Raw genomic sequence first — 27,819 nt, 5'->3', positions numbered from 1 at the left:
TTTTGCTGCCGTGTGACTGACTCCTCTTCAAACAGTGAGAGCAAACAACTGCAGTCAAAACAAACTGCTTTTTTCATTCAGTCAGTGTTACAGTGTTACATCTCCAAGGTGCATATACAATAACATGTAATCTAATGTTTGTCAAATTAGTTGCTGAAGTGACATCTGAACGAATCTTTCAGATGAGCAGCTGGAGCGTCTTTTTGGCCCTGATTGTAATTTAAAAGTCTTTTCATAATACTACTATTGTTTTTATGCTTGTGTGTAAAAATGTAAAAATAATCAATATAGATATTTGTTCATACCACTGAGCCCTTGAGCTGTGGGGTCGCGACCTTTCAATGGATACAAAGTCAAATCTAAAGGCTCAAAGATGATGAAAGATTTAAGAAAACCATAAAACATTTTTCTGTTAGACAAACTTGTGTTTATTTTTCAGACTCTTCTCAAATTTTTTGCTTATTTACTGTGAAAAACTGAACGCTTTCACCTCGTCAGGCCTCTAAAAATCCTTGAAATGAAACAGTACAAGAACACAAAATGATTCTTTGTTTGAGCTGCTCACAACTAACATCCACACCGAGGCTATAACCTGTGATGACGGGTCACAAGTCGACACTGTTTCATTTCAAGAGGTCCCGAGCCGACGTATAAGAACAGGATAAAAAATGTTGAAGGGAACTAAAATGATCCACTAACGAATTTATTCACAGACAACTCAAGAAAATCATTTTAGATCAAAGAATCAGCCTTCACCCGCTCTGGTAGAGAGATATCGTCCAGCTAAAATCTGCTCCAACATAACCAAGTTCTCTCTAACAGCTAATTCCTGTTTTCTCTGCTTCTCTCTGCAGGAACTGTATAGATTTAATGTGTGTTTGGGACACGGTTCTTAACTCGTATGCAGGGTCATGCAGCCAAAAGCAGGCAGTCCTCCCACAGCGGCTGCACCTGTAGGTCAGAGCCCGTCTCCCCCGCTGGGTTCTTTCTTTGGAGCCTCTCCTCTTTGGATATTACATAACGAACTCCTCCACTGGACGAGAGAGAGAGAGAGAGGGAGGAGAGCAGTCAAAACACATGAGCTTCAAACCGCCTATTTACCACGGGTGATGAGTTTATAAAAACAGTGTTAAACCTAAACCTCAGCTTACATTCTCATGCAGGTTTGTGGAGAGATTAAAAGCAGCTAACTTGAATTTTCTGATGGATCGCTTTGAACAGATCGTTTTTCATTTTATACAAATCTAGAAGTATGAATTACAAATTACGTCGTCCTTCCTTAATCTTAATTTAAGCCTCTTCTGCTCTAATAAATCAGTCAATAATGGGCCGCACAAAAATATAAATTCTTTCAATTAGTAGATAAGTTTGATAGACAATTAATCAGCAACTATTTTGATAATCAGTTAATTACTTTTTTAAGGCACTTTATGGACCAAAATAACTGATTAATTGAGAATATAAACGACGGATTAGCTGCAGTACTTTATGAGTTCTGAGAGTCTTTAAAATGGTCGAGCACTGAAAGTTAGCATTGAGCGTTTTGTAAGAACTTTACATACTCTGATCAGATATTTAACTCATAACTTTTTACATCATTTTATTTTGCTGCAGTTTTTGTACGGCTGCTTGTGTTGAGACAACATTAAACAACATTTAACTGTGTTTGAGAAGTTTGGCTTGTTTTGTTAAATGTAGGACAGCCATTAACTGTTTTTTACTCTCCTTATTCATTAATTTTCTGTGAATCAAGTGATGGATTAATCAATTTATCATTCAAATGAACAACAAAGGGGTTTAGAGAAGAAAGGTGTTTATATAGGTAATATAATAACACCAGTATTGGAAAATTTAAAACGATACTCAGCCATAATTTTTCTGCCTAATAAAGATCAAAAGTGAAGGAGAAACAGATGAAATATTCCAGAGGAAGGTCCCCAAGTGAAAATAAGAGAAAGATTCTTCTTTATTACTTCCTCTAACTCTGCACACAGTTATGAATGCATGACTGCATGCACACACACACACACACATACACACACACATACACACACATGCAAACACATGCACACACATGCACACACATGCACACACATGCACACACATGCATACCGTCTTATGCACACATACAATAAACTGTCATCAAGGAATTTGCAGATAATGACATTTTTATTGGAGAGATTATAAATCAAAGAGGATGCAGTGAAATTAATGCTCTGTGTGTGTCATTACCGTCATTACCATCAGACATCAGTGTGTCTCACACACACACACACACACACGCAGGTTATGTAAATGTTCTCGTCATGTTCATTGGGATATGCGCAGTGATTCGTCATCACCACTTCCTGCTGCAGGCTTGCACCTGCTCCCCGTTTCTCATCTGCAGAGCCCTTCACCACAAACCCTGTCATGTCAGACGGGCTCAGAGCTCAGGCTGACGTAATCGTCTTCCTCTAACCCTCGCCAACTCACTAACACCCAGCCGCTGTGATGTCATGTAATCTATCCCCTGCCAAGAGGACACGCAACTGTACATCTGGATTAAAACTCTCTGTGTGGCGATGCAGTGCTTCAACTCAAGCTGTGAAGCAAAGTTTTTGACAGCTTTGTCTCTACTTCCTGTTGGCTGAGTGGTGCATCAATCAAAAGGCTGAAGAACTAGAGCACTTATTCAACACTGTTGTGTACAAACATAAAAGCCTGCAGCATCAACCAGACAACATTACAAAATAAGGAAATGATGCTACTTAAAAAGTGAACCTCTCCAATATTTTTAATAAATCAATTAATTGTTGAACAGTTAAAAGCTCAAAGAAAGCAAATTTACAAAGATTTTAAAACAGAGAAAAGCAGCGAATCCTTTTTAATAATGCTAAATTATTATTAGTTTGTAATAAGTAAATGATTGCACATTTTCATGATGACGCCGTAAAAAACACCTTTTAGCTTTTCTCAAAATGCTTCTGAATTAAAACCGAAGGCTTTAAAACACTTATCTCACACAGGCAGCAGGAGCTGTTGTTTAGCATGAGGCTCAATCTCATAAACGTTACTTCACATTTTTTGTGCTTTTTGAAAAAAAACACTAACTGTCTCTGCTGTGTTCGGCGGCGCTCAGGACCGCAGCTAACAGTATGTGAGAGGACAAAGCGGCCTCGCCTCCAGACAATGTATGAAGAGTGTGTGAAGAGGACGGAGGCGGATCAGAGACCTGAGCGGTGATGATGAAAAACAACTTCTCACATCTGCGGCGCCTGTGAAGAATTACCAAGAGAATAAAAACCACTTAGAGTCACAGCTGTACAGGGGGGAGATGTGTCATCTGTGTTTAATAACTAGGCTTATTTTGACAGCCGAGTGTCAGAGTTCACACCCATTTATAGGCCTACACATTTACACACACAAACTCTCACTACTACATTCACTTTCCAATGATATCACTGATATAATCTTTGATTGAAGCTGTTTATATATTTTTGTTTGCTGTTGGTATTTAACATTTTTTGGATATGATCATTTTTGAAGGGCCAGAAATTCCACATTTTCTGCATTTAGGGCTACAACTCAATGCTATTTTCATAACCAATCAATCTCTTGATTAGTTTCCAATAACTAGATTAATCATATCGTCTCTAAAATGTCAGAGAATTGTGAAAAGTGACTTATCTCCAAACTGCTTTTGTTCGACTAACAGTGAAATACTCAAACATCTTCACTTTACAATAATATAAAACAGAAAAGCAGCAAATCCTGAGAAGCTGGAGCCAATAAACGTTTAGCATTTCTTAAACAAATAATCAAGTATAAATTTAATTGTCTGTTAATTCCTTGCAATAGTTTAATCAACTAACCATTTCAGCAAAATCATTTCACTCTTCGCAAGACTGGAAAGCAAGATTGAATCATCATCCAAAAATAGTGAAATTAACTGGTGCTCGACACATCTGGGACACGAAAGATGAAGCCTTTCAGATGAAATATCGATAAAGTTAACTGAGCGAATCCAGTTGCCTTCGGCTTCATACTTATCTGGATATCTGGGACTCAGAAGGATCTTTACATTAAGAACTGATTAATGGAAACTTTTCACTGTATATTTATATATTTTAGCCCTGCTGTAATGACTGTCTGTAACCACTCGTTACTCATTTCCTTCTTAGAGATGTTACTATTTTCAGAGCTGCAACAGTTGATTAATTGATTAGTCAACAGACAGAAAATTAACTATTTTAAGCAACTATTCTGATAATTGACTAATCGTTTTAGTCATTTATGAAGCGAAGAGGACACCCATTTTGCTGATTGCAGCTTCTCAAATGTGAAGATTCAAAGCTTTTCTTGTCATACATGACATCAAACTGAATTTCTTTCGATTTTTAACGGACAAATCGTCTCAAATAAACACTAACAGGCATTTTTCATGATTTTTTGACACTTTATAGACTAAACGATTAATTAATAATGAAAATAATCATAAGTTGCAGCACTAACTATGTTTCTGTAATGTGTTAACGCAACAGATTCTTTACTTTTGTAGCCACCATTGTTTTACTCTCATCATCCCATATAACACAGAGGAAATTAATCCACAACATTCTGTGAAAAGCCTCTACTCACTGATTAGTGGCTTTAAGTATGTACAGTATTTGACAGATAAATTACTGAATTCGCTCCAAACTCTCCCTCCAAATAACTCATATACACACCATTCCCGGTATCACACCACATCCCTCTAATCCTCCCTAATAGCGCAGCAGTTAGGTAAGACTATGCGAGGTGTTGTGTAACTTTCCCCAACACAAAGCCATTCTGACAGACATTTAAACTGATCCTGCTCACTGGTCTGCAGCGCTGCACACATGCACAAGCTTATACACACAGTTATAAATGCATGACTGCATGCACATACACACACACACATACTGTACATACCCTCTTATGCCCTTACACAATAAGCTTTCATCAAGGAATTTGCAGATAATGACATTTTTAGCAAAGAGATTATAAATCAGGGAGGATACGGTGACATTAATGATCTGCCCTTTTAGTGTGATGTAATGAGTGTCATTAATCGTTTTTTTCTGACCTGCAATAGAGAAAAAAAAAAGAGGCAGGGGACTTCTGAGAATTATATGCAAGTGAGCGGGGATGAGTGGGCTATTTTTGTACGTTACATATTTCCCATCCTGCTCTGTCCTTGGGGGTAGACTGGCCAGATGCCCTACAATAGTCTAAGCTAAGTGCGGTGTCCTCGTTACTGATAGAAATGAAGCTGTCTCGTTTTTAATAGTGCAGCTGGCTTTCACTTTCCTTCTTCTCCTCCTTCAGTACAACCAATGTCACAACTTTGTAGAGTCCGTCAGCTTCTTCTTTGCAATAAACTTGACCTCACCTGATTAGACTTGGCCTGGTTTTAGCTTTAGTAACTGCTACATTCACATGATGCATTTCAACAGAGGATCAATTACAAGATATTTGCCGGTGTTGTTATTAAGTCGAGTCTTTCTGCCGTGAAGATAAAACGCTTAATGCAGAGTTGTAAAGTGATCACGGGATTTGAGATTGCACTTATCTTATCTGGCTCCTCTCGAGTGGCTGTGAGTGTGTGTGTCGGTAGCTGAGAATGACATGACGAGAAAACATGTCTCGTGTCTGCTGGGACTGTAAATATACTCTGTGAAATTAACAGCATGCATATCTTACGTGCATACAAAGTGTATAAGTATAGATCACTTAGAGCCATAAAATAGAGTCTTACATACATACTGCTCATTATTTTTAGTTTGTTCTAAGGAAATGCTGTTTTCTTTTAGGTGCATAAACTGCAGCCTGTTTGATATTATTCCGCTACTGTTCCCGTCACATTGTGTTAAAGAGATTTTCTCTTGGCTTATTGTAAACATGGGTGGTCAACATCTTCTTGTTTTTAGATGCAAGGGGACATAAAACCAGTGTAAATCAGTTTGACCTGATTTGCTTCTTCTTTTTTTTTTTTTTTAAACAAAATTAGGGTATTTTTGGTTGCAAGAGGAAGTTTATAGTCATGCCAGTGTAACAAAGTTTGTTCCAGATATTCATCACAGATCTGGAACAAACTCTCAGAGAACTTGAGGTCTGTTCCAACTCTCAGTTCTTTTAAATCAGGACTTTTCTGTTTGCTACTGCCTTTTATTAAATTCAATTTGGGACTATTTACATTAGCTAATTAGCACGAAACACAACGCACTGCTGAGACTGATGAGGATGAATAATGAATAATGGGTCATTATTTTTGCAGGTATTTGGTTAAAAAAACAAAGTTGGACAAACTGAAGCTTTGACTGGATGATTGCACCAAATGAAAAGTAAGAAGGATTTATCCTCTGGGAACCCTAAATGTCTGCAAGTATAGTCATGGCAAACCATCCAGTAGTGTTTGAGCTATTTCACTAAAACCTAGAAATGTCCCTTTCATTGAGAGACTAGATGAAAAGTCAGGGGATCACCAAAGTCCGTACGCTTAATCTTCTCGGGACCATGAATGTCTGTAAAAACAATTTCATGGCAAGTCATCCAGTAGCTGCTGAAACATATCTTGTAAGTCTGACTGGCAGACATTGTCATCTGCAGAGCCACATGGCTAGCATGATTAAAAATAGCCAAAATGTAAAACAATGACCTTTACTGATACCTGAACCTGTTCATTTTTGCATTAAAGTCACTCTCACAACAGCAGTTTTTATCTCATGTGACATTCGGAGCAAACCCAGCCTGCATATGTCCGATTTGTCCGAAATTAAGACAAATATTTACCACCTCACAGATTCCCCACAACAAACTTATTAACAAATTATTAGCTCTCAAGAATTAAAAAGTTAAACTGCATGTTCAGTTTTAAGTGAATATATTATTAAATTTAGCCACAGACAACCAATGGAAATTTAAAAAGTAACTTCATCCGTAAAGATTCGCCAAGAGGCTCTTAGACGTTCTGCATCTCCTGACTGTCAGTGCCAAGTGTGACTCAACATTTAACATTTAGGATCACACGGTTCTTAAGACGACTAAAGTAGCCTGGCCTGTTTCTATTAATACAGCAGTGGGTGTTAAGCTCTTTCATGTCTAGAGAGCGTCCCTTTAAACCCACCCTCACCTATCGGGTGACCCTTGAACAAGACACTGAACTCAGGTTTCTCTTTGACATCCCTGAAATTGTACAAATTCTGTTTTCTACAGCTATTCATATGACATTACAGAAACACAGATCTCATGTTATGTTGTGTGGGAGATTTTTTCTCCCACACAACCTGCTGCTAATCAGGTTAAAGATAGCAACAAGTGAGCCGGGGCCGTTCGCTGAGTGACCTACTGTACAGACAGAGTGATCTCAATCCCTCACCTCCTCTGGCCTGCCTCCTCGTTCCTGCTCACGGCTTATTTGTCCTTCTCATCCAGTCGGTTGACTTTGCGGTCATGAATAATGCTGAAGCAGGGAAGTGGGAAACAAACACAGGTGCAGATCTGTGGGAAACAGAAGGGATGAAGACATACAAGGGATTTCTAGTCAATTTCCTTTTAGAGTGGGAGTTTAGTTTATGGAAACACATTTTGGGATTGGCTTGAATTGCAAATGCACACGCCTGTTCCCATGACTTCTTGACACTTATATACAATTTAAAATAAACCAAAGAGCAATATTTTATTGTGATCCCTATTAGAGCCACAACTAGTGATTACTTTTAAGTGCCTAACCCTTTAATTTATTTGTATTTTTGAGTATCCATGTAATTTTGTCTAAAAAATGTGAGTAAATTGTGAAAATATGCCAATTAAAATTTCCCAGAGGCCAAGTTAATGTCTTCAAATTGCTTGTTTTGTCCGACCAACAGTCCATACCCTAAATATATTCAATTTACAGTCAAACAAAACCGAAATAAGCAGCAAATGCTTTTTATTTATGTTTGATAACTAACCAAAAACCAAATAGTTCAACATACGCAGAAAGGTGCTTGTTTGCTTTCTTGATGAGAGTTAAGTGAGAAGATGGATATGTTCTTCTGTTGGTACAGTCAATGTCAATTAACGTGTTAATTTATGAGCTTTAAGAAGGTGCTGGTAGGCAGATTACCTTTAGACAGAGCCAGGCTAGCTGTTTCCCACTGTTTCCAGTCTTTATGCTAAGCTAAGCTAACTGTCTCTTGGCACCAGCTTCATATTTACCAAATATGAAAATGATCTACTCATCTAATTCCCAGCAAGAAACCAAATGATTATCCAAGTATTCCTTTAATCAGCGAATCAATAGATAGTTTCCTCACTTTCTGGGTGATACCTATGTACCTTTCTCATGTTAACTTTAACAGATTTTGCTTTAATTTTACATACAATTGAACAAAATACATCACAGTCAACTGATGTGATGTTTAGATGAGACTTAGAACAAGACAAATGCTATTGTGTTGTTTGTTTCTGACAGGAAAAGTCATGTAAACAAACAAGACAACACAAGAATCCACAACAATGAAGCCAAAGACGGTCAGTGACAAACAATCACATGTGTGATCCGACCGAGATCGGCCTGTTTCTGTTTCACTCCACCTCACATGAACTCTGTCTTACATTTCCCAGCTCGCACTCTGCCTTCATTTAAATGACATGCAAAGCTGTCCGGTCAGAGTGTTGTGTCACATATTATTCCTGTGTTTCAGCCTCATCATGAAACATTCAGGCTGTACTTCTATCTAAAAAAAAACAACAAAAAACCCCTGCAGTCATTTCTCAAGTCACATGATATCAGTCCATATTTATTTTCACTTTCCCTGTGAACTATGTCATGCAGTGTTGTTAAGGTGATGAGCAGGCTGAAAAAATATATTTGTTGGCGAACTCGCCTCATTTCAACTCAGTGCTGCACATAAAATGACTCAATGAAAGCTTTAAAGAGGAAGCCTGTTTCAATTTTACTGTTCATTTGAATGAGCCGTCAACTTTTCTTCACCTCTTGTGGTTTTGATTTTTTTAAATGATACGTGTTTGTCAGCGGTGGGAGCAGTTTCTGTTTGCTCTGAAGTGAGAGTTCGTCAGCAAGGGTGGGAGTCTGTGCGTCACGGGCTTCTGATTCTTTATCAATAAAGGCAGAATGACTGAGCTGTAAAATGTTTCAAGTTGTAAATATGCATATCGCCTCAGACAGAATCTTCAGCGATTACGCAGAGACCCTTCTTTCAAGTCTTTCAATCATGACATTTCCAACCTCCTGACTTCACTGAGGCTAGAAATGACGAAATAAAACTGGATTTCCGTGATACGTTGGAAGCTTATCAATGCTGCTTATATTCATATTTGCAAAATGTCATGTGTCACATTTTGTTAAGTCTTTTTGGGGCCAAATCCAAATCAATTCACGTGTCTTTTAGCATTGAATATGCTCTTGCTCCAGTGGAGGCTGAATGCACTTTGAGTCATTTTGGCCAAAAGAGCCCAATGAAAAAAATATAATGTCCTCATGAAAAAACTGTCAAAGTCTTTCTGACCATTAAAATAAAATTTTTAACAGCCTGATTTCACTCCAAGGCTCTAGTGTGAGCAGATATCAACCTTTAAAAGGATAACCACAGATCTCTGTCTTTTTCTCAAAGGGCTTTGTAGAAACAGGTGATGAATTTAGATATAAAATATAATTGAACGAGTGGAGAAACAACACAAACGGCAGCTGGGGTCACTGAATGGTTTGATGAGAACACCTGTTAGACAGTGATATCCACAGTCATCATTGTTGCATCAAATGAGGTAATATCCTTTGGGGGAATGGTGTTTATCCCTCCAGTAGAGTTCAGAGATTTGGAGAATCTGTGCCAAAGAGCACTGAACATACAAAGGCTGTTGATTTTCCCTTTAATTTCTCATCCATCTGTGGTTTGTAAGCTTCTGTGCTGCTGCAGATTTGCTTTGAAACAGGACTTTAGTTAATCTTACCAGGACTAATTTGTTAAGAGTATTCTGGAAATTTAGCATTGCACTCATATAACACTGTCGGACTCACAAAGGGCTGCTTTTTAAAAAAAAAAAAAAAAAAAAAAGGATAAAAACCAAGGCAGCAAAACCAGAAATATCATCTTTTTTAAAGCTGCAATGATTGGTCGATTCATAGATTAGTCGATCAACAGAAAATCAGCACCTCTTTTGAGGATTTAATAATCGTTTTAGTCAGTATTTTGGACTGTTGATCAGACATCTGAAGGCATCACCATGAGCTCTAAGAAATTATAACATTGTTCACTATTTCTGACATTTTGTAGACAAAACGACTGATCACGGAAACAATGGACAGATTCATCAATTATGAGAATAATCGTTAGCTGCAGGCCTAGTCTGTTTCGTTGTAGTCATTCTTCTTCTTTGTCAAAACCTGGCACCTACATTACCCACAATGCAACTTGATCTCCAACAGTTTGGTTGGAGATTCGGGTGGGTTATGCTAGTAGCAGCTAATGTAGCCACGAGCTGCTCGACTTAGACAGAGATGAGTAGCGGTCTACAGAGGTCACATCTTTCTAACTCCACATCAACAGATTTTTTTCATTTTCAAACTTGTGGTCTTCATCTCCAGCCGATGCTGACTCAAATGACATCACTCGAGGCAATTTATCTGGAGTAGTACAGTACTTGCAGTAGTACAGAGCTCTCCTAGACCTGTAAACAGACTTTGATGAGTAAATTTCTTGGAGTAACAGGGGAACTCCGCGATCGAACCACCTATCCACCCTGTACGTAAAGTACATATGGTTACAATTTAGTCATAGTTAAACACGACACCTTTCTGAGTGAAAAAAACAGGTTACTCATCAATGAGTTGTTGTCGCTCCTGCACGTCAACCCCCACACAAACCTCACTCTTCGTCACATAACAGTCATTGTATCTGATGGCCTACAGCTGGAGGCAGTCGGCTAACAAAGCAATCAGGGCTGTCAGTGTGACAAACCGGATCATTTTGCCCCCAAAACTCCTCAGAGACAGTAAATGTGAAGGAGCTGGAGGAGAGGCTGATGAGCCGTGAACACATCACTGGAGCAGCAGTGGGCAATTAAAGGCACATTTTAAAACCTCACTGTCTGTTCCTGGTATATTCCTCAGGTGGTTCCCGTGTCATGGAGACCGGTTTCCCTCCGGCGGGACTCCCACGCTCACGGGAGCTGTAACCAGACACCTGCTTTTGTTTTGTTCGAGGCTCTCCAGGTAGATAAAAGAACAGATGAGGGTGGAGGTGGAAAAGGGGAGGGGGGGGCGAGGGGGGGTTACAGAGGAGGAGAGGCAGGTGCGTCACAGATCTTTGGTTTCAGCTATTTGGTCTCAGTGCAGGCAGGGCGATAAGAGGAAGAAACAGAGAGCAGGCACGGGGAAAAGGGAACTGCAGCGAGGAAAGTTATTAGCCTGCGAATCAAAGACTTTTCCGACCAGAGCTGCAGTGAGAGCCATTGACAAGAAGAGAGAGAAGGAGAGGGAGGAGGTGTATTTACAGGAGGGCTACAGTCGGAGGCATCTTTCACATGCACTCAATCACCTGGACACTCTGCAGCAGACAGACGTTCATTCATCAGAGACTCTGTGCCCGATTGCAAATATAATCACTTCAGAGGACATGAAGACCGGAAAGAAATCCTTCATAGGTAGGATCTCCTTTAATTCACTGTCTGTGTTATGAGATTGTGTTTTGGGGATAATGTGCAGCCTCTCAGCAGCACAGCAGAGGATGATGCATCATGAGACGTGCAACTTTTAAATCTCCGGCATCTAAAATCTGTCCTTGTTTTTTTATTTATTTATTTTTTGCAGTCATTCGTATGATTGCTTTTTATCTAATTCAATCCCCTCGTCTTTTCACATTCCCTCTGCTCGCCTTGACGTCATTGCCTCTACTTAGATGCATTTTTTGGTTACACAAGTAACTACATGACCGGAATCAAAGACATCATCTAGCTCTCCTCCGTCTGTTCTTGTAATGTCTGGTTGATTTCGTAATATCCAAACCGAAAGACTCTCAACGCCTCCCCGCAGCTCCTCATTTCATTTGTCACCTGAGAGGATAAAAGCTGCTGCCGGGCCTTGACATTGTAAACCAGGACTGAAAGGATGGTGTCATTTTGGTGTTTAGTAATAGCCTGAAAAACAGTTTTAGTCTCGCATATACAGATGGATAACCTGACGCGCCAGATGGTTTGTTACACAGAACCATCTGAGAAGTCGTCCTTGGAAACTGTATGGAAAAGGGCAGGCACTTTTAAAAAATACTTGACAGGTGATTGGAGGAACCATCTGTCTGGAAACGTCTTACCTTATGAGGCAGCTGGATTTGCAAGATCACGCGAGAATCCTCATAGGACACTGACTGGTCCGAACCACTGTTGTCAGGCCTCAGGTTATGCGCTTGTGTCCGAACCACTGTTGGTTCAGACGCAAGCGCATAACCTGAGGCCTGACAAGATGGATTCTCTCGTTAACAGATGGTTAAACAGATGGAAATACAAAGCTAAGATTGAAAAATCTGAAAAGCAAATTTGCCGTATCCTCGTAACTCCTTAAAGAGATAGTACAACATTTTGGGATCTACGTTTGTTTGCTTTTTTTTAACTGATCATCACAAGAAAATCTATGCCACTCTCATGTCTGCCCATTATATACAAGGCTACAGCCAGCAGTTGGTTAGTTTAGCTTAGCATAAACACTGGAAACAAGGGGTAAAAAGCCTAGCCTGGCTCTAAAACCATAAATTAATGTTATTACACTTTGTTTTTAGTTTGAATTGAAACAAACAAGATATAATGTGTTTATTAGTGAGCTCTAGAGGTGCTGCTTGTTACTTTTGGACCGAGCAAGGCTAGCTGTTTCCCCCTGTTTCCAATCTTTATGCTAAAGCTAAGCTAACCGATTGCTGGCTACAGCCTCATATTTAACATGCAGATCAGTATTATCATCTCTTGGCATGAAAGAGAATAATCATATTGCTCAAAAAATGAAACTATTCCTTTGAGACTTTGATGAAAAGCTTATATGCTTACTTTGCATTTTTGTGTGTGTGTCAGCGTGTTAGCCATGACCTTCAATAAAGACTGGAAATAAAGAGAAACAGCTAGCCTGGATACAAACTTGTATAACCAAAAATTGTAGTTTTTGGTTTTTTATGAAATAAATAAACGAAACATAACATGTTAATGAGCTTTAGAGGTGCTGGTGGGTGGATTTTTTAACTTTTGGACAGAGCTAGCCCAGCTATTTTGCCCTTTTTCCTGTCTGAGTGATATCAATCTTCTCATCTAACTCTCTGCAAGAAAGTGAATAACTATTCCTTTAAGACTGTCCCCAAACTTGGTCTACTTTGTATTTTTTGTGTCTGTTTTGCTGTGTTAGTCATATCCAGCTGTACATATTTGGCCTTCAATCTGTAGCCTAGCAAAGCCAGCTCATAAACGTCACTTTACTCACTGATCTGGAAAGGCTCAGCGGGTATTTCTGGATTAGTGGCATCATCATTGGGAGTAACCCAAAATTACTATGCAGGTGACTGGATTAGACTTTAACCAGCTGACAGATTATTGAGAACTGTTCTCCACACTGTCACTTTTCTGCACCTGACTGAACAAACCCAACACTCGATCCATCAATCCAGCAAAAAAACAGAAGTGAGAAAAGGCAAACAAACATGCCTCATTTCATATAAACATCTAGTTTTATTAGTTGTTGACAAGGATAGCGAGTTGAGTTCAAATTCGTAATACAATACATCTTGTTGTCATCATCTTAATGACCTCTTACACTTGATTAACTGGTTTGGTAGCCAGCCACCACACTCTATTGATTCTCAGTGGATGTTTTCCAGATGAATATCTCATCGTGATAACTGACCTCATGAGGTTTACGCTGGATTTGTGAGGATGTCAACACTCAGCACACCACAGACTGGATCCAATGAATAACTTGCTGGTGGCTTTGCTAGTGATTTAGCTTTATTCAAGCTAACCTTTGTGCTTTTATAGAGAGGGAAAACAGTGACATTGAATCAACAGTTTCAGTATTTTTACCACATTTCCAGTCAGTTGTCACTTCATACGTAGGTCATAATCATACAGTTCAAGCCATTATAGAAACAGGAACTGCATTCAATAACGAAAGTCACCACTGCCCACTTATTCATGATGATTGGACTAGATGGGAGCTGCAGTCAATGAATGAGAGTCTGGTGCTCTAAACAAAAATAGTTTTCATCTTATGTGCTTCCTTTTTAACTGTTGAAAGTTTCAGTTCAGTCTCACACACAGCCCTTATCTGATAGAGCAGAAATATGACGTTAGACTGGTGCTAATAACAGCGTACGTCAGGGCAAAGCTTTGTACTATCATGATAGTAATCATAGCAGTAATAACAGTCACATTAATATAATTAATAGAGGATTTGCGGTTCTAAGTAGGCAGGATCACAGCACTTACTTGGCTGCAAATTAAAGTTATGCATCATATGAAATAATTTGGCAGCAGTGTGTGTCTGAGTCATCACATAAGAGAGCAAACAATTTTTTTTTCCTCTTTTTTATCTGATGAAGCAGGCGCATGAGCATCTAATCCCTGTAGAGGATGGAAATAAAAACATCTCATCTCCTGCCTGGGAATTCAGGAGGGAAACAAAGACAGCGTAATTCTAACTCTCGTTTCGTGAGCCAAATCTGCTCCCACTCGCTGGGGCCTGAGGCCGCGCTGGACCGACACCTCCGGTCTGCGTCTCTGCGGTTCTCTGTATGAGTAAGGCTAAGTGCCAAGACTATGTGAGAGACTCATGTCGAGACAGAAAAGAGGAACTGAAGAGAAATTAGATTTTAGCTGTTTATCTGTTTTCTAGCGAGCACAGAGCAGAGGTGGCGTGACTGCGTGGGTGTCAAAACCAAGGCCGTGATCGTTCCTTCAGAGTCTGTCAACAAGACCAACAGTGTAATTAGACATCCTCCATCCTCATTAGCCAACAGCCTTCCTGCTGGCCTTACAGTTGGTCGCTGAGGATCTGTTTGCCTAGATGACTCATTCATCCACCTTCTGTTGCCTCCTACCCACTACACTGGAAGCCAGCAGCAAGGCAGGTAGAAATCCCAGTTTGTGTCTCTTATGTGTTACCATTAAATCACAGAGCTAAGCGTAAGATTTTCTGAAAAATAAATACCAAATATGCAATCTTTGGAAAACCCGGGTAGCTTAACAACCTTCACTATTGTTCTGAAGGTATTTCCAGAAACCTCAAAGACTCTTCTGCTGCACAATAAAAAAAAGATTTTTAAAACCTTTTACAAATTGCGCTTCCTTTTCTTAATAAAAACAAAGATGGTAGCTGGAAATTACATCTAAAAAATTTTAAAAATCTGTTGATATTTAACTTGCATTTTCAAAAAATGCAAGGTAATTTCCAGCTACAGTTGCAACTTAGGGAAACAAAGAGTTTTGAGGGATTTTGGAAATACCAGGGGGGACCCAAAATCCCCCCAAGAGACCATCGATAGCACAGGAATGGGGTTTATTTAACAGATTTACTGCTAGGTAGTGTATGCCTACAGCTTGGTGAAACTACAAGTGGGACTGACTGAAAGGGAAAAGATTTACAGGAAGCTCTGGACACAGTGATAAAAGATGACTACAGGAAATGTTTCCAAGAATGGGAGAAGTGCTAGAACAAGTGTATTGCATCTCAAGGAGAGTAGCTACTTTGAAGAGGATTAGAGAGGAAATACTGAAAGGTTTATAATGACAGTTTCTTTTAAGAATTCCAGGGATGTTTTGGTGTCCCCTCGTACCTTCAGAGCAGCAGTAACTGTTGTTGAACGACCTTTGATTATTTTTCAGAAAATCAGATGCTTAGCTCTGTGACTCGAATGTAACATGAGAGGCACAAACTGGGGCTCGTTTTTTCGATGCAACTCACGTACAAATCTGCAGCCCCAGAGATCGCCTACAGTCATGTGGTACAAACGGTACCTCCGCTGAGGATGGTGAGGAATGATCGATGGCTCAGCGTGAGAGTTGGAGAGGCTTTTTACTGAATCCGTTGGCAGGTGACTCACACGACTACTTGTCAGCGAGCGGAAGTGCTGCCTGTCTGTTCAGCATCAATCACACGATTGGACAGAGTGACGGAAAGCAGGGTGGCTTTTGTGAGGGTGCTAAATAAAGCCTGATTAATTTGTCATATGACACATAGCAGCAGCACGGGCAGTGGTAGGACATTTATAGGAAGACAGAGAGAAACTGAGAGAGATGGCATCTCTAATAAATGAGTCTGATCAGTCTGAATCTTAGTTTCCTTTCTCATTTTATCATCTGTGCGTCAGTTTAACTACTCAGAAAAAAAATACATCATTTTCAAAAGGGGAAATACCACCTCATGCAAACGCAGCTGTTTGTTCAGCAACACCTGACTTTCTGTTCCATCACAACAGAAAAAACATGCAAATCAAAAACAGGCGTGGCAGAGGAATTGTGCTCTTCAAGGGAACTACCCCAGTCATGTTTGTCCCAGAGCATGTTACCAGAGATGATAGCATTATACACTTGAATAATTGAGAGAAAGGGTACGTGAGGTGAGGAACAAAAAAGCCTCACACAAAGCCCGGGAGTGGTGTCGGTGTCAAGCAATCGGATCTGGTGTGTTTCTGTGTGTAAACAGAGCCGAAGCTGAGCTGTGAGCAGCCTTTCCAGGGTATGACATGATAAACCGCTGGACCCGCACAGCTAGTTTCTGTTTGGGCCTATTCCACAGATAAGGCACTTAACTTCCTCTTTCCTGCGATACAAGACCTACCGGTCCTGTGAAGTCTCACTTCCCTTAAATTATTCAGGACTGTCACATGTCAAACAAGGGACAAAACCCAGGAGTTCCCCAATGACCGACTTCAGCAGAATGAATCTCTCAGGACTGAAGCAGGTATTTAGAAGATAAATGCTCTCTGTGAGATAAAAACACTATTACACTGTTCTAGTGGTGGAAAGTACCTAAGTATTTAAAGTACTGCACTTAAGTATAAATTAGCGGTACTTGTACTTCACTTTATTTTTTCCATTTGATGCTACTTTATACCTCCACTTCACTACATTTCAGAGGTAAATATTGCATTTTCTTCTCCACTACATTTATTTGACAGCTTTAGTTACTTCTCAGTTGAAGATTTGACACAATGGATAATATGACAAGCTTTTAAAATACAACACATTGTGAAAGATGAAATCAGTGGTTTCCAACCTTTTTGGCTTTTGACGTCTTACAAAAGGCAGTGTGTAGTCGGGGTCACATTTCAGATGTCTATGAGTTGTTAACAGCTCCACCAAATTGTGATTTTTCCCTCTAAACTTCTCACATGGTTTCATTTCAATAAATGTTCAAACGATCAAATATTTCACCAAAAATCAAAGATTAGAGGAAAAGTCCAAAAATTGAAAACAGATTTGTGTATCAGAACTTTGTTTTTTCTTCTTTCCTCTCCCATTAATCATCTCAGGACACCTCAGATTTATCTCGTGACCCTTTGGAGGGGCCTGACACCTAGGTTGGGAACCACTCGACTAAACTAGCTAAGTGTATATAAAGTAGTTCAAACTAGCTCCACCTCCAGCAGCTACAACAGTAACATGCTGCTCTAACACTGATGCTTCAGTATTAATAATCTAATGATGTCATATTAGTAAAATATCAGTCAGAGAGACCAAACCACTACTTTTACTGCAATACTTTCACTACATTTTGCTGCTCATACTGATGTATTTCTTCTTAAATAGGATTTTTCATGCAGGACTTTTACTTGTAATGGAGTATTTTTACATTGCTGTATTGGTACTTTAACTTACGTAAAAGATCTGAGTATTTCTTCCACCACTGGACCGTTCTATGTGTGACAAAACAAAACTTCACCCGACAGACACCAAATAAACGATCCTCAACAGATGAACACCCACTGGAAAATTTGCTATGTGGATCAGTCTCTACCTCAGGCGGTATAGCGATTTGCATTATGGCACACTTATGTAACTTACAGGGTTAGTGGACCACAGCTGGACTGATCAGTGCCCCGGCTTAGACGAGCATGATGTCACCTCTGATTTCTCTGAATTTATATAACGCTGCCAGTAACCTTCATAACCTTGACCTCAACATCAGGCACAATAAGCCGCAGAAATCCACGAATTATTTAGAATGAAAGACACACAGAGATATATGTAAATTGCATGTATTTATATAGGGTATTGTCCACGCTTTGTTATTATTTATCATGCATTTTACAACCTCTATGAGGATTACTGGGATGAGAGATTGCAGCTGTTTAAATGCAGCAGTCGTGACATACATATTTCTCCTCGCGCTCTCAAAATAAAAAGACTGCAGGAAGGTTTGACAGCAGCTCAAATTGGAGTCACGATACCAGAAGAGAGCATCAGCTGCTCTGTTGGTGTGACTGCAGTTTTTCCATAACAACTGATTGGAAACCTTTTATGTGTGAGCGTGTGTGCGTGTGTGTGTGTGTGTGTGTGTGTGTGTGTGTGTGTGTGTGTGTGTGTGTGTGTGTACAGTGATTACATTCCCATTGAGAGAAAATGTGGAGGAGGAAGAAGAAGAGGCCCCTCACTCTCTCTCTATCACCACCACCTCCTCCTCCTCCTCCTCCTCCTTCTCTGCGGTGAGCTCTCCTCGTCATCCCCCGCCTCCTGCAGGCAGAATATGGGTGCAGCGGAATCCCGTGACGTCACGCCCCCGGTGGTTGCCGTGGTTACAGCGAGTGATGTAAAATGGGTGTCGCCTCCGGTACCACGTGCTCCCCTATAACATGTATATATATGGGCCGGTTGTCCTCGCGCAGTGAGCAGCGGTGTTCAGAGCGGAGAGCGCGGCGTGTGTGCGGAGCTCTGCGCGGTGAACGGGACCCAAGTCAGCAGAACCTGACTGATAGAGGAACTATTATTGTTTTTGTTTTTGTTTTTTGATCTCTGTGTTTATACTGGATACTCGTTTCTCGCTCAACATGGCTGTGACTGAAGCTGGATGCGATCTGACTTACTGCAAAATGAGGGGGATTGTAGCCGTTGTCACGGGTGAGCGACCAAAATAATAATATACAGCTGAATATTATAATAATATTCATCACTTAAGCTGTTTAATGAAACAAACTATGTATTAATTATTGTTCATGTACCGATTAGAGAAACAAACTAAATGTTTTCATTGATTAGTAAGGCGAGCAGCTCTCAAGCGGTTAATTAAACCTAATTGCAAAGTGATTTTTTGTTCTACCTTTATATGAATTGTGTCGAAAAATCTGATGAATCGCTTGCAATTAAGAAATCTGCTTTCTTATGATTTTTTTTTTCTTTTTTAAAAAAACCTCAAAACTGGTTATTTGTATTGTAAGAATTTAGGATGGAAAATGCTTTGTTGGCCACCACTGCTGGTATCTGAATGAGTGACCCAAGTGGTTGCATAACCTATAAGCCCGCAGCATTAAGAGGTCTATGCACAACCGCGCAAATCTGTCCTATAACTGGATATTTGGAACTCACACACAACGGATTACAGCTCTAACACGGATATTTTCTTCTCCGGTGGAAGACAAAAGTCTTTGCATCATCTGTGTTGAATGATATGTTTGATGATTCCTCCACTGACATATATGCCCCCCCTCTTCCTCCCCCTCCTCCTCTCCGTTTGCAGCTTTCATCAAGGAGAGAAAAATGGGGCTGAATGACTTCATACAGAAGCTGGTGTCTACTCCACATATCTGCCAACAGTGAGTATTTTTAATAGTATTTTGAAAGGAAGATGTATAATTTGGAGGGAAAACTGAGGATTAGGCACAAGAATCACCTCCGGGCATCAGATACTTCCTGGGCTGTAGTATTTATTTCCGATCATTAGCCCATTCATGATCAGCGTGCATTTGCCAATCCAATCAGCTACCTGAGTTTGGCAGGACATTCTGTGAAAAGTATAATCTAGGTGCAAGAATCCAGGGTAAGAATAGGCCTTTCATGACGAGCCAGTAGCAACCTCTCCATTGCCTAATCACCTTTCAAATAAATCCTCTCTGTCCCCTAGACGAGGATAAACCGGTAATTCAATTATTACATGATACGGCTCGGGCCATCACAGTGTCCTGAACTCACAAACCAGGCCTCCGGGTCAGTTGGGGTCTGGTATTGTGGAAAAAAATACCCGGACGGTGCATCTGTCTCCTCCAGATGCTCCGGAAGAAAAAGGGTCTAAGGGTCTAAAGCTGGACCCCTGAGTCCTGCAGAGCTGTCTGAACAGTCTTGTTGCAGGTCAGCAGCTTAAGCTTTTCCTCAGACAGGTTAGACAGTCAACACAGATGAGTGTGTCCTAAACATGACCTGTCTGGATGTTTCAGACGGTCGATTCACACCTCCGGCAGAGGGCGGGGGGGGGGGGGGGGGGGGGGGGCAGGAGTGTTCATTCTGCCTTTCAGTCACACAAACTGTCCCAGATCCTGTGATTTAACTGTTTAATCATCCAGATTCAATCATCCAGTTCTAAAAAACAAAAACACAAAGTCATAATGACACAAGAGAAATAACAAATGAAAGTTCATCTTGTTCTCTGTTTTTTTTTCCAGTGTTGAAGTTAATAACTTCCTGAAGATTGATGAGAATCAGAACGAGGAGGTTGAAAATGATGAACTTCCTGATAGTCCGGTAAGCAGAAACAGTTTACTGACTATGTGACTCATTTTCTTTCCAAAAAACAATCCAGTGTGCTGATAAATTTCCTCATTTCATATCTTTTAGATGTGCCTAAATTCAAGAAGTTCACTGGTTGAGGACACTCAGTAAGTAGCCTTATGAAATCTCTTTTTATCTGTATATCTTGACAGCTACAACTTTGTTAAAAAGGGTGTCAGTAAAATATCCTAATCGTCTGACCGTCTCTCTTCATTAGGATCAAACCCTGTGATTTTGACTACCTCAAAATCATCGGCAAAGGCAGCTTTGGAAAGGTGAGTCTGTCTTTCTGTGCAACTTCTACTAATGTAAATTCTCTTACTGCTCATGTCTATCATCACTGTAACGCCATCACTCATGCAAATGTTTGCTCGGATACAGGTTCTGCTGGCTCGACACAAGGAGTCAACAAAATACTACGCTGTCAAAGTGCTACAGAAGAAAATCATCCTGAAGAAGAAAGAAGTAAGTCCTTTAGCATACATATGTTTCATGAACTCCAGAGATTAATCACATATACACACACCTCAAGCAGTTTTATTTGTATAATGTTAGATGCCACAATGATGAATAGTGAGTATAATATATCTTCTTCCTCCCTTCCAGCAAAAGCATATCATGGCTGAGCGCAGTGTGCTGATGAAGAACATCAAGCATCCCTTCCTGGTGGGGCTGCACTACTCCTTCCAGACTACTGACAAGCTCTACTTTGTACTTGACTACGTCAATGGCGGAGAGGTAAGAAATGTCTCACAACATCCAGAAACCAGAATCAGGTCAGAAAATCTGTTTCAGGTAGATATTAACAGATGTTGTCTTGTTTTCTTTCAGCTATTCTACCATCTTCAGAGAGAGAGGATCTTCCTGGAGCCCAGAGCCAGGTTCTATGCTGCTGAAATTGCAAGTGCACTTGGCTACCTCCACTCCCTGCACATTGTATACAGGTAAAGAACGATCCTACAGCACCCCCTAGTGGACATCTATGAACATACTCAAGTGTGCATGGATAACAGTAGCTCTGAATCCTTTTGGTGAATCCTTTCTTCTTCTTCTCCTCTACAGGGACCTGAAGCCTGAGAACATCCTGCTGGACTCACAGGGACATATTGTCCTGACTGACTTTGGCCTCTGCAAAGAAGGTCTTGAGGCCAATGGTACCACAACAACCTTCTGCGGGACGCCTGAGGTACAAATCTCTAGACAGCCATACATCTGTTATCAATACAGAAACACCACCGGTGATAAATGAGATGATTCTTGGACTTGTGTTGACTTTTTCCTGTCACCTCCTTCACAGTACTTGGCCCCTGAGGTTCTCCAGAAGCAAGCATACGACCGCACAGTTGACTGGTGGTGCCTGGGATCTGTGCTCTACGAGATGCTCTATGGACTCGTAAGTGAAATCTGTCATTTTATGCCTCTAGGACTGCAACTAACAATTATTTTCATTATCAATTAATATGTAGATTATTTTCTCGATGAATGGATTAGTCATTTGATCTTTAAAATGGTGAAAAATGACAATCGCTGTTTCCTAAAACCCGAGACGCAACCTAAAATGTCTTGTTTTGTCCCAACCAACAGTCCACAACCCAAAGATATTCAGTTTAATATCATAGGGGACTAAACAAAGCCGAAAATAATCATATTTAATAAGTTGGAACCAGAGAATGTTTGCATTTTTTAATTAAAAAATGACTCAAAACGATTAATCGATTCTCAAAATAGTCGGTGATTAATTTTCTGTCGATCAACTAATCGATTAATCAACTAATCGTTGCAGCTCTATTGTCCTCCTGCTTGTTCATGTGTTAAATAAACTCAAGTTGTTGTTTGTCTCTTTTGCTTTACAGCCCCCGTTCTACAGTCGCAACACAGCTGAGATGTACAACAACATCCTGCACAAGGCTCCGGTGCTGAAGCCCAACGTGTCAAATTCAGGCAGGGAGCTGCTGGAGGGGCTCCTGCAGAAGGACCGCACCAAGAGGCTGGGAGTGAAGGACGATTTTGTAAGAGCACATTGCTGACCTTTTAAGCACACATACTGTAAGAGGAACTGTAAAAGATCAGTGAGGTTTGTTTACTGTCAACCTTCTCATCTAGAATTTCTATTTGCCTTCCAGCTCGAACTCAAGTACCATTCCTTCTTCTCTCCCATCAACTGGGACGACTTGATGGCGAAGAAGATCACACCTCCATTCATCCCCTCAGTGGTACGTTCATTCTTATTTTCATTATAGATTAATCATTTTGTCTATATAACGTCAGAGCTACAAAATAGTGTTTCCAAATATTAGGTCATATTAGGTGCAGTGACAAAAAGCTGAATTGATGCTCCCAAAGATTTATGTCTTCAACTTGCTTGTTTTGAGTGACTAATAGTCGAAAATGTTGAGAGATTCAATTAACTGTCATATATGATAAGGAAAAACAGCAATACTTCAAATTTCAGAAGCTGAAACCATCAATTATCTGGCATTTTTGCTTGAAAATTGACTGACACGAAACATCATAGCCCTGCACATTAAAAACCTTTTTGGAAGCATTTATACAGCATGCATGTGCCTTTTTTCTTCCATATGTTAAAAAATAGTGAAAAAATGCCAACCGCAATGTTCCCAACAGTTCAAAACCAAAAGATATTTAATATATGATTTAAAACATTGAGCAGCAGAAAATCTTCATTTTGAGAAGCTGGAACCAGAGAATGTTTGGCATTTTTGGCTGATAAATGATCAAAATGATTTAGTTCACACGCTGATATTACCAGAAACATCGTAAGGTGACTTTTTTCTTTAGATTACATGTCTAATGTTTGCTCCTGCTTGTTTTCACAGAGTGGTCCCACAGACCTCCGACACTTTGACCCCGAGTTCACCCACCTGCCCGTGTCCTCCTCCCTGTGCACCGACACCCTGACTGTGACCAGCAGCATCAAGGAGGCAGCGGGAGCCTTTCCGGGCTTTTCTTACGGGCCCCCGGCAGACCACTCCTTTATGTGAACATCCCCGCCCTTTGCTGTCCCGGGAACTCACAGGAAACAGGATAAAAGCTCTGGATCGAGAGTCTTTTATTAACAGAGGGACCACACTGGAGTAGTCTGTCTGGAGGGACGTTTTAAGAGGATCTAACTGATAAAATGGACATGAACACCGGGGATCTTGTGCATGACTTGTGTACAGATGGGGACTCTCATGTTACAACACCACTGGCCCCATTCTTCTGCCTCAACCACCCGAAAACTAACAATACGTGTGCCAAGTATGGATGCACTCTGGGGTCAGACAACATCACTACCCTCCGATGACCCTGGATCTCACGTCTACCGGTGAAGTGACATGAAGAGAAGTGCCTGAGGTTCAAAAGGCAGTTTGGACGGCAGCAACAGCGTTGGCGAGATCCAGCTTTATCAAAAACCACAAGTTTCACTTGAGCGGACTTTTGACCAGGGCGCTAGCCGTTAAGGGTGATGCCTTCATTACGTGTCTGCATATGTTAAAACTGTATTTGTCTCAAAGTTCACAGTGCGTTTTTATTTTCATGTGAATGCTCAATTGCACTTGAGGAAACAAGGGTCAAGAAAAGTGAAAGATTCTGCTTTAAGCATCAGCTACTTGGATTTAAATGACTGCATATCTTCCCACTTGTGAATTCATATCTCCACTTTGGACAAATAAATGACGGCATTTCAATACTGTACAGTACTAGTGATACTTGGACCAAACAGTTAACCATGTTCTGCTTTTACAAAAACACTTTTTTTTGACCGGCTTGTCCTCGTAAACTGAAGATCAAACTTTTACTGTACTGTGTAGAAGAAAAAGTTACACATATTTTATTGAAAAACCAAAAGGTTTTCCATGTTTTAATAACCATAAACATACACTGTTTACTTTTAAGAAAACTCTGCATATATTATAAACGAGTTATACTGTTTCCTTGTACATAAAAATAGATTTAATGAAAATTCTATTTCCTGTATGGCAATATATTTCTTTTTTTTTGTTTTTTTTTCCAACTCCTTTTCATTTACAACCAGTGACTGTGTTAATCTATATCTGTTGTTTGCAAACTTTATGAAAGATTTCTCTTATTGATCAGGAGAGTGCGATACAGAGTTCAACCAGCAATAACAGGCGCACATCAATGATAGCACATACTGTATATCAAACTTCTTTTAAACTGAAGTGATTGCTGTTTTATTGCAAACACTCTAGAGAAAAGTAGAATCTATTACAAATGTTTTTTGTATTTATGCATCATGTAGAGAAGAACTGTGAATGTCTTGTGCCTGTCCAAGGCGGCCTGATCCATGTATACTGTACATATCTCCTCTCCCTAAACCTCCTGCTCCCTTCTCTAAACAAGAATCTGTATAAAAAAAAGTGCTTCGTTAACTTGATGAAGAACCACTAGGTGGAGCAGGCGTTGGTGTTTAGCCACACGCCTACTGCATGATATGGTTCTGGAAAGTGCAATAAAATCTTGTCCGCTTGGAAAGAATAATTATCATTTCATCTATTTTAGCAGAAGTGTAAGTTGTAATATATGAACTGATATTCATTAAATTATTACGAAAGGATGTTCAGTCAAACAGAATTTGCTCATAACTTTGTTTTATTGCCCCACATTTTAGGCTGATGGATACAGGAAGTGCATTTTCAAGCCTGCTGAGAATTAAAAAAAATAACAACAACAACAAAAAAAAAGGCAGCACACAGTTCTAGATCATTTTCTTCCATATTTGGAAGCATTACTTTTCTGTTTTGTATTTTTATGTATATTTATTTTCATGCCACTGCTACTGTATAAAAGAATTTACATGATCAACTGAAATATTGAATTGTAATCTGTGTCAGAAATGGCAAATAAAATCTCTAAATTGGAGGCAAGTGGAATGTTTTTGCGTTATATATATCCTACAACTTGTACATAATAATCACAATATGTTATCATGTTGTTACAACTAAGGATTATTGATTGAATACTTTATTAGTTTATTATTTGGTCAAGATGTGAGAAAATTCTGACAGATGTCAATCACCAATTATTAAAGCCTAACGTGGCTTCTTCATATGTTTAGTTTTGTCCGACCAACACTTCAGAAACCAAAGATAGTCAATTCATTAGCACATAGGGCGAAGAAAAATTGAAAAATGGTTGGTATTTTTGCTTGGGAAAATAACTTAAAAGATTACTCAATTAATAAAACAGTTGCTAATTAATTTGCTTTGGACAGACTAATCAATTAATCAATTGTTTCAGATCTAATTGTATTTTTAGGAGTTGATGTACTATTTAGGAGTAACCCACTCCCTCACAATTACAGGTTTTATCTTTCAACTCTGCTGCTGTATGTAATTTATTCATATTTTATTGCACTATGCATCTATAGGCTACATTTTATTTCATGTGACGTCTTGTTAGCTTTATATTGTGGTCCCAGAAAACTATTTACAATTCATTATGACAAATTAGCTCAAACTTAACGTCCCGCTCCGATCAAATATGTGTTTTTCTTTTGTTCCTTCAGTTTGATGTTTGAGCTTCACTGATGTTATGTGCAGAGGTTGACACATGACGGCTGTTGACATTGACATTTGTCAGCTGAAAGCGGAAAATTTCTGTGCTCACTAACCTTAAATCTAAGGTTAAGGGGCGGACCTACGAGCGTGATTTGGGACATCACAACTAGTGGTCACAGCATTAAATTTACACAAGTGTGATGTGGAAACTTGAAGCCTCTAGTGCATAAACACTGAGATCAGACTTTACAGCGACATCTTGTGTCCTGCAGTAAAACTTTTGAAATTAAACATATTTGTATATTTATAGATTCTGGATTTTTAATGAGGGAGAAGCAGTAGATGTCATTTTAAGGATTTTTCAACGAGGTAACTGAACATTTTTGTAGCAAAATATGTCAGACACAATTTATTATTCCAAGCAGAGGATTTTTATACATGATCTCTAAGTATTGAACTCGAACTTGGCTATCTTAAAATTAGCCAAACAAATACATTAACAAACTATTTTCTATACATTTCTACAAGCTTTTTGACATCTAAATGCATTTATATATTTATATATACAGTGGGGTCCAAAAGTCTGAGACTACATTGAAAATCTCATAAATCTAAATAAAGAACGCAAGACTCTAATCAGCAAAAAGGCTGTCAAAAGAAGGCTTGTAGTGGTCTCAGAGGACGAGTAGCAGTTTCTAAACCACTAATCAGAAGGGGAAACAAGGCCAAACGTTTGGGGTGAGCTAAGAAATACCAGCATTTCACAGTGGATGACTGGAAAAAAGTCCTATTTACTGATGAATCCAAGTTTGAGACTTATAGCAGTAACAGACGGGTGTATGTAAGGAGATGAACAGAGGAGAGAATGATAGTGCGGAGTATCAGACCGACAGTGAAGCATGGTGGTGGGAGTATTCAAGTCTGAGGGTGTTTTGCCGACTCTGGAGTTGGACACTTGCACCGATTTGACTCCAACCTGACCAAGGAGAAGTACCACTCCATTCTTCAGAGACGCTATATATAACCTCTGGTTTGCATCTTTGTGGAGAAGGATTCAAACCGCTGCAGGACAATGACCCCAACCACACCTCAAAGTTTTGCAAGAAGGAACAAGGAGGCCTGACTGTCATCGGTTTTTCCTCCACAGTCACCTGATCTCAACCCCATTTAACTTGAGTACATGCCAGCTCGAGTAAATACTGTCATTAAAGCAAAAGCGGGACAAATACTAAGATATTCTGAAATTCATTGACATATTTCAAGGATTCAACTTTTCACTCAAATTGTTAAGCTTACATTATCAGTTGTAATGAAAAAAATAGTAATTCGAAACAAAGGTATCTTGACTAGTAGTCTCAGACTTTTGCAGCCCGCTGTATATATTTAGCAAAACACTCTGGGAGAAGGTTGACAAGGTTTAACAAGAGAGGGAATCTGTTCAAACAACAAATGTTTACAGTGTGTCCCTCACCTGTGTTGATGTACCGCCACACCTGTCGCCCTCCCGTCGCGCCATGCCGTGAATGAACATACCGCACATGCGCAGTAGGCCCAGCAACGT

At 39.8% G+C, this 27,819-nt stretch overlaps 1 protein-coding gene and 1 long non-coding RNA gene across 2 annotated transcripts; one reads left to right on the top strand and one right to left on the bottom strand.

Annotated features, from left to right (window-relative positions):
- Window positions 1–682: 682 nt before the first annotated feature.
- On the bottom strand, window positions 683–27,809 carry LOC121912644. The gene is made up of 3 exons (XR_006100127.1): window positions 27,730–27,809; window positions 7,382–7,503; window positions 683–1,033 (listed from the first exon to the last, which is right to left on the bottom strand). It is a non-coding gene; the product is annotated as an uncharacterized LOC121912644 (long non-coding RNA).
- Window positions 18,856–25,620, top strand: si:ch211-195b13.1 (STKc_SGK domain-containing protein). Its single transcript, XM_042434886.1, has 13 exons — window positions 18,856–19,092; window positions 19,709–19,784; window positions 20,628–20,706; window positions 20,800–20,840; window positions 20,951–21,008; window positions 21,115–21,198; window positions 21,340–21,471; window positions 21,565–21,677; window positions 21,796–21,919; window positions 22,031–22,126; window positions 22,587–22,742; window positions 22,857–22,946; window positions 23,571–25,620. The coding sequence occupies exons 1-13, from the start codon at window positions 19,023–19,025 to the stop codon at window positions 23,733–23,735; spliced, it is 1,284 nt and encodes a 427-aa protein (XP_042290820.1). The 5' UTR covers window positions 18,856–19,022; the 3' UTR covers window positions 23,736–25,620.
- Window positions 27,810–27,819: the final 10 nt, after the last annotated feature.

This window comes from Thunnus maccoyii, chromosome 15 (genome assembly GCF_910596095.1).
Source record: "Thunnus maccoyii chromosome 15, fThuMac1.1, whole genome shotgun sequence".
NCBI classification, from domain to species: domain Eukaryota; kingdom Metazoa; phylum Chordata; class Actinopteri; order Scombriformes; family Scombridae; genus Thunnus; species Thunnus maccoyii.
Note: the sequence above shows the minus strand (reverse complement) of the source record. Positions and strands in the feature narration are given on the sequence as shown.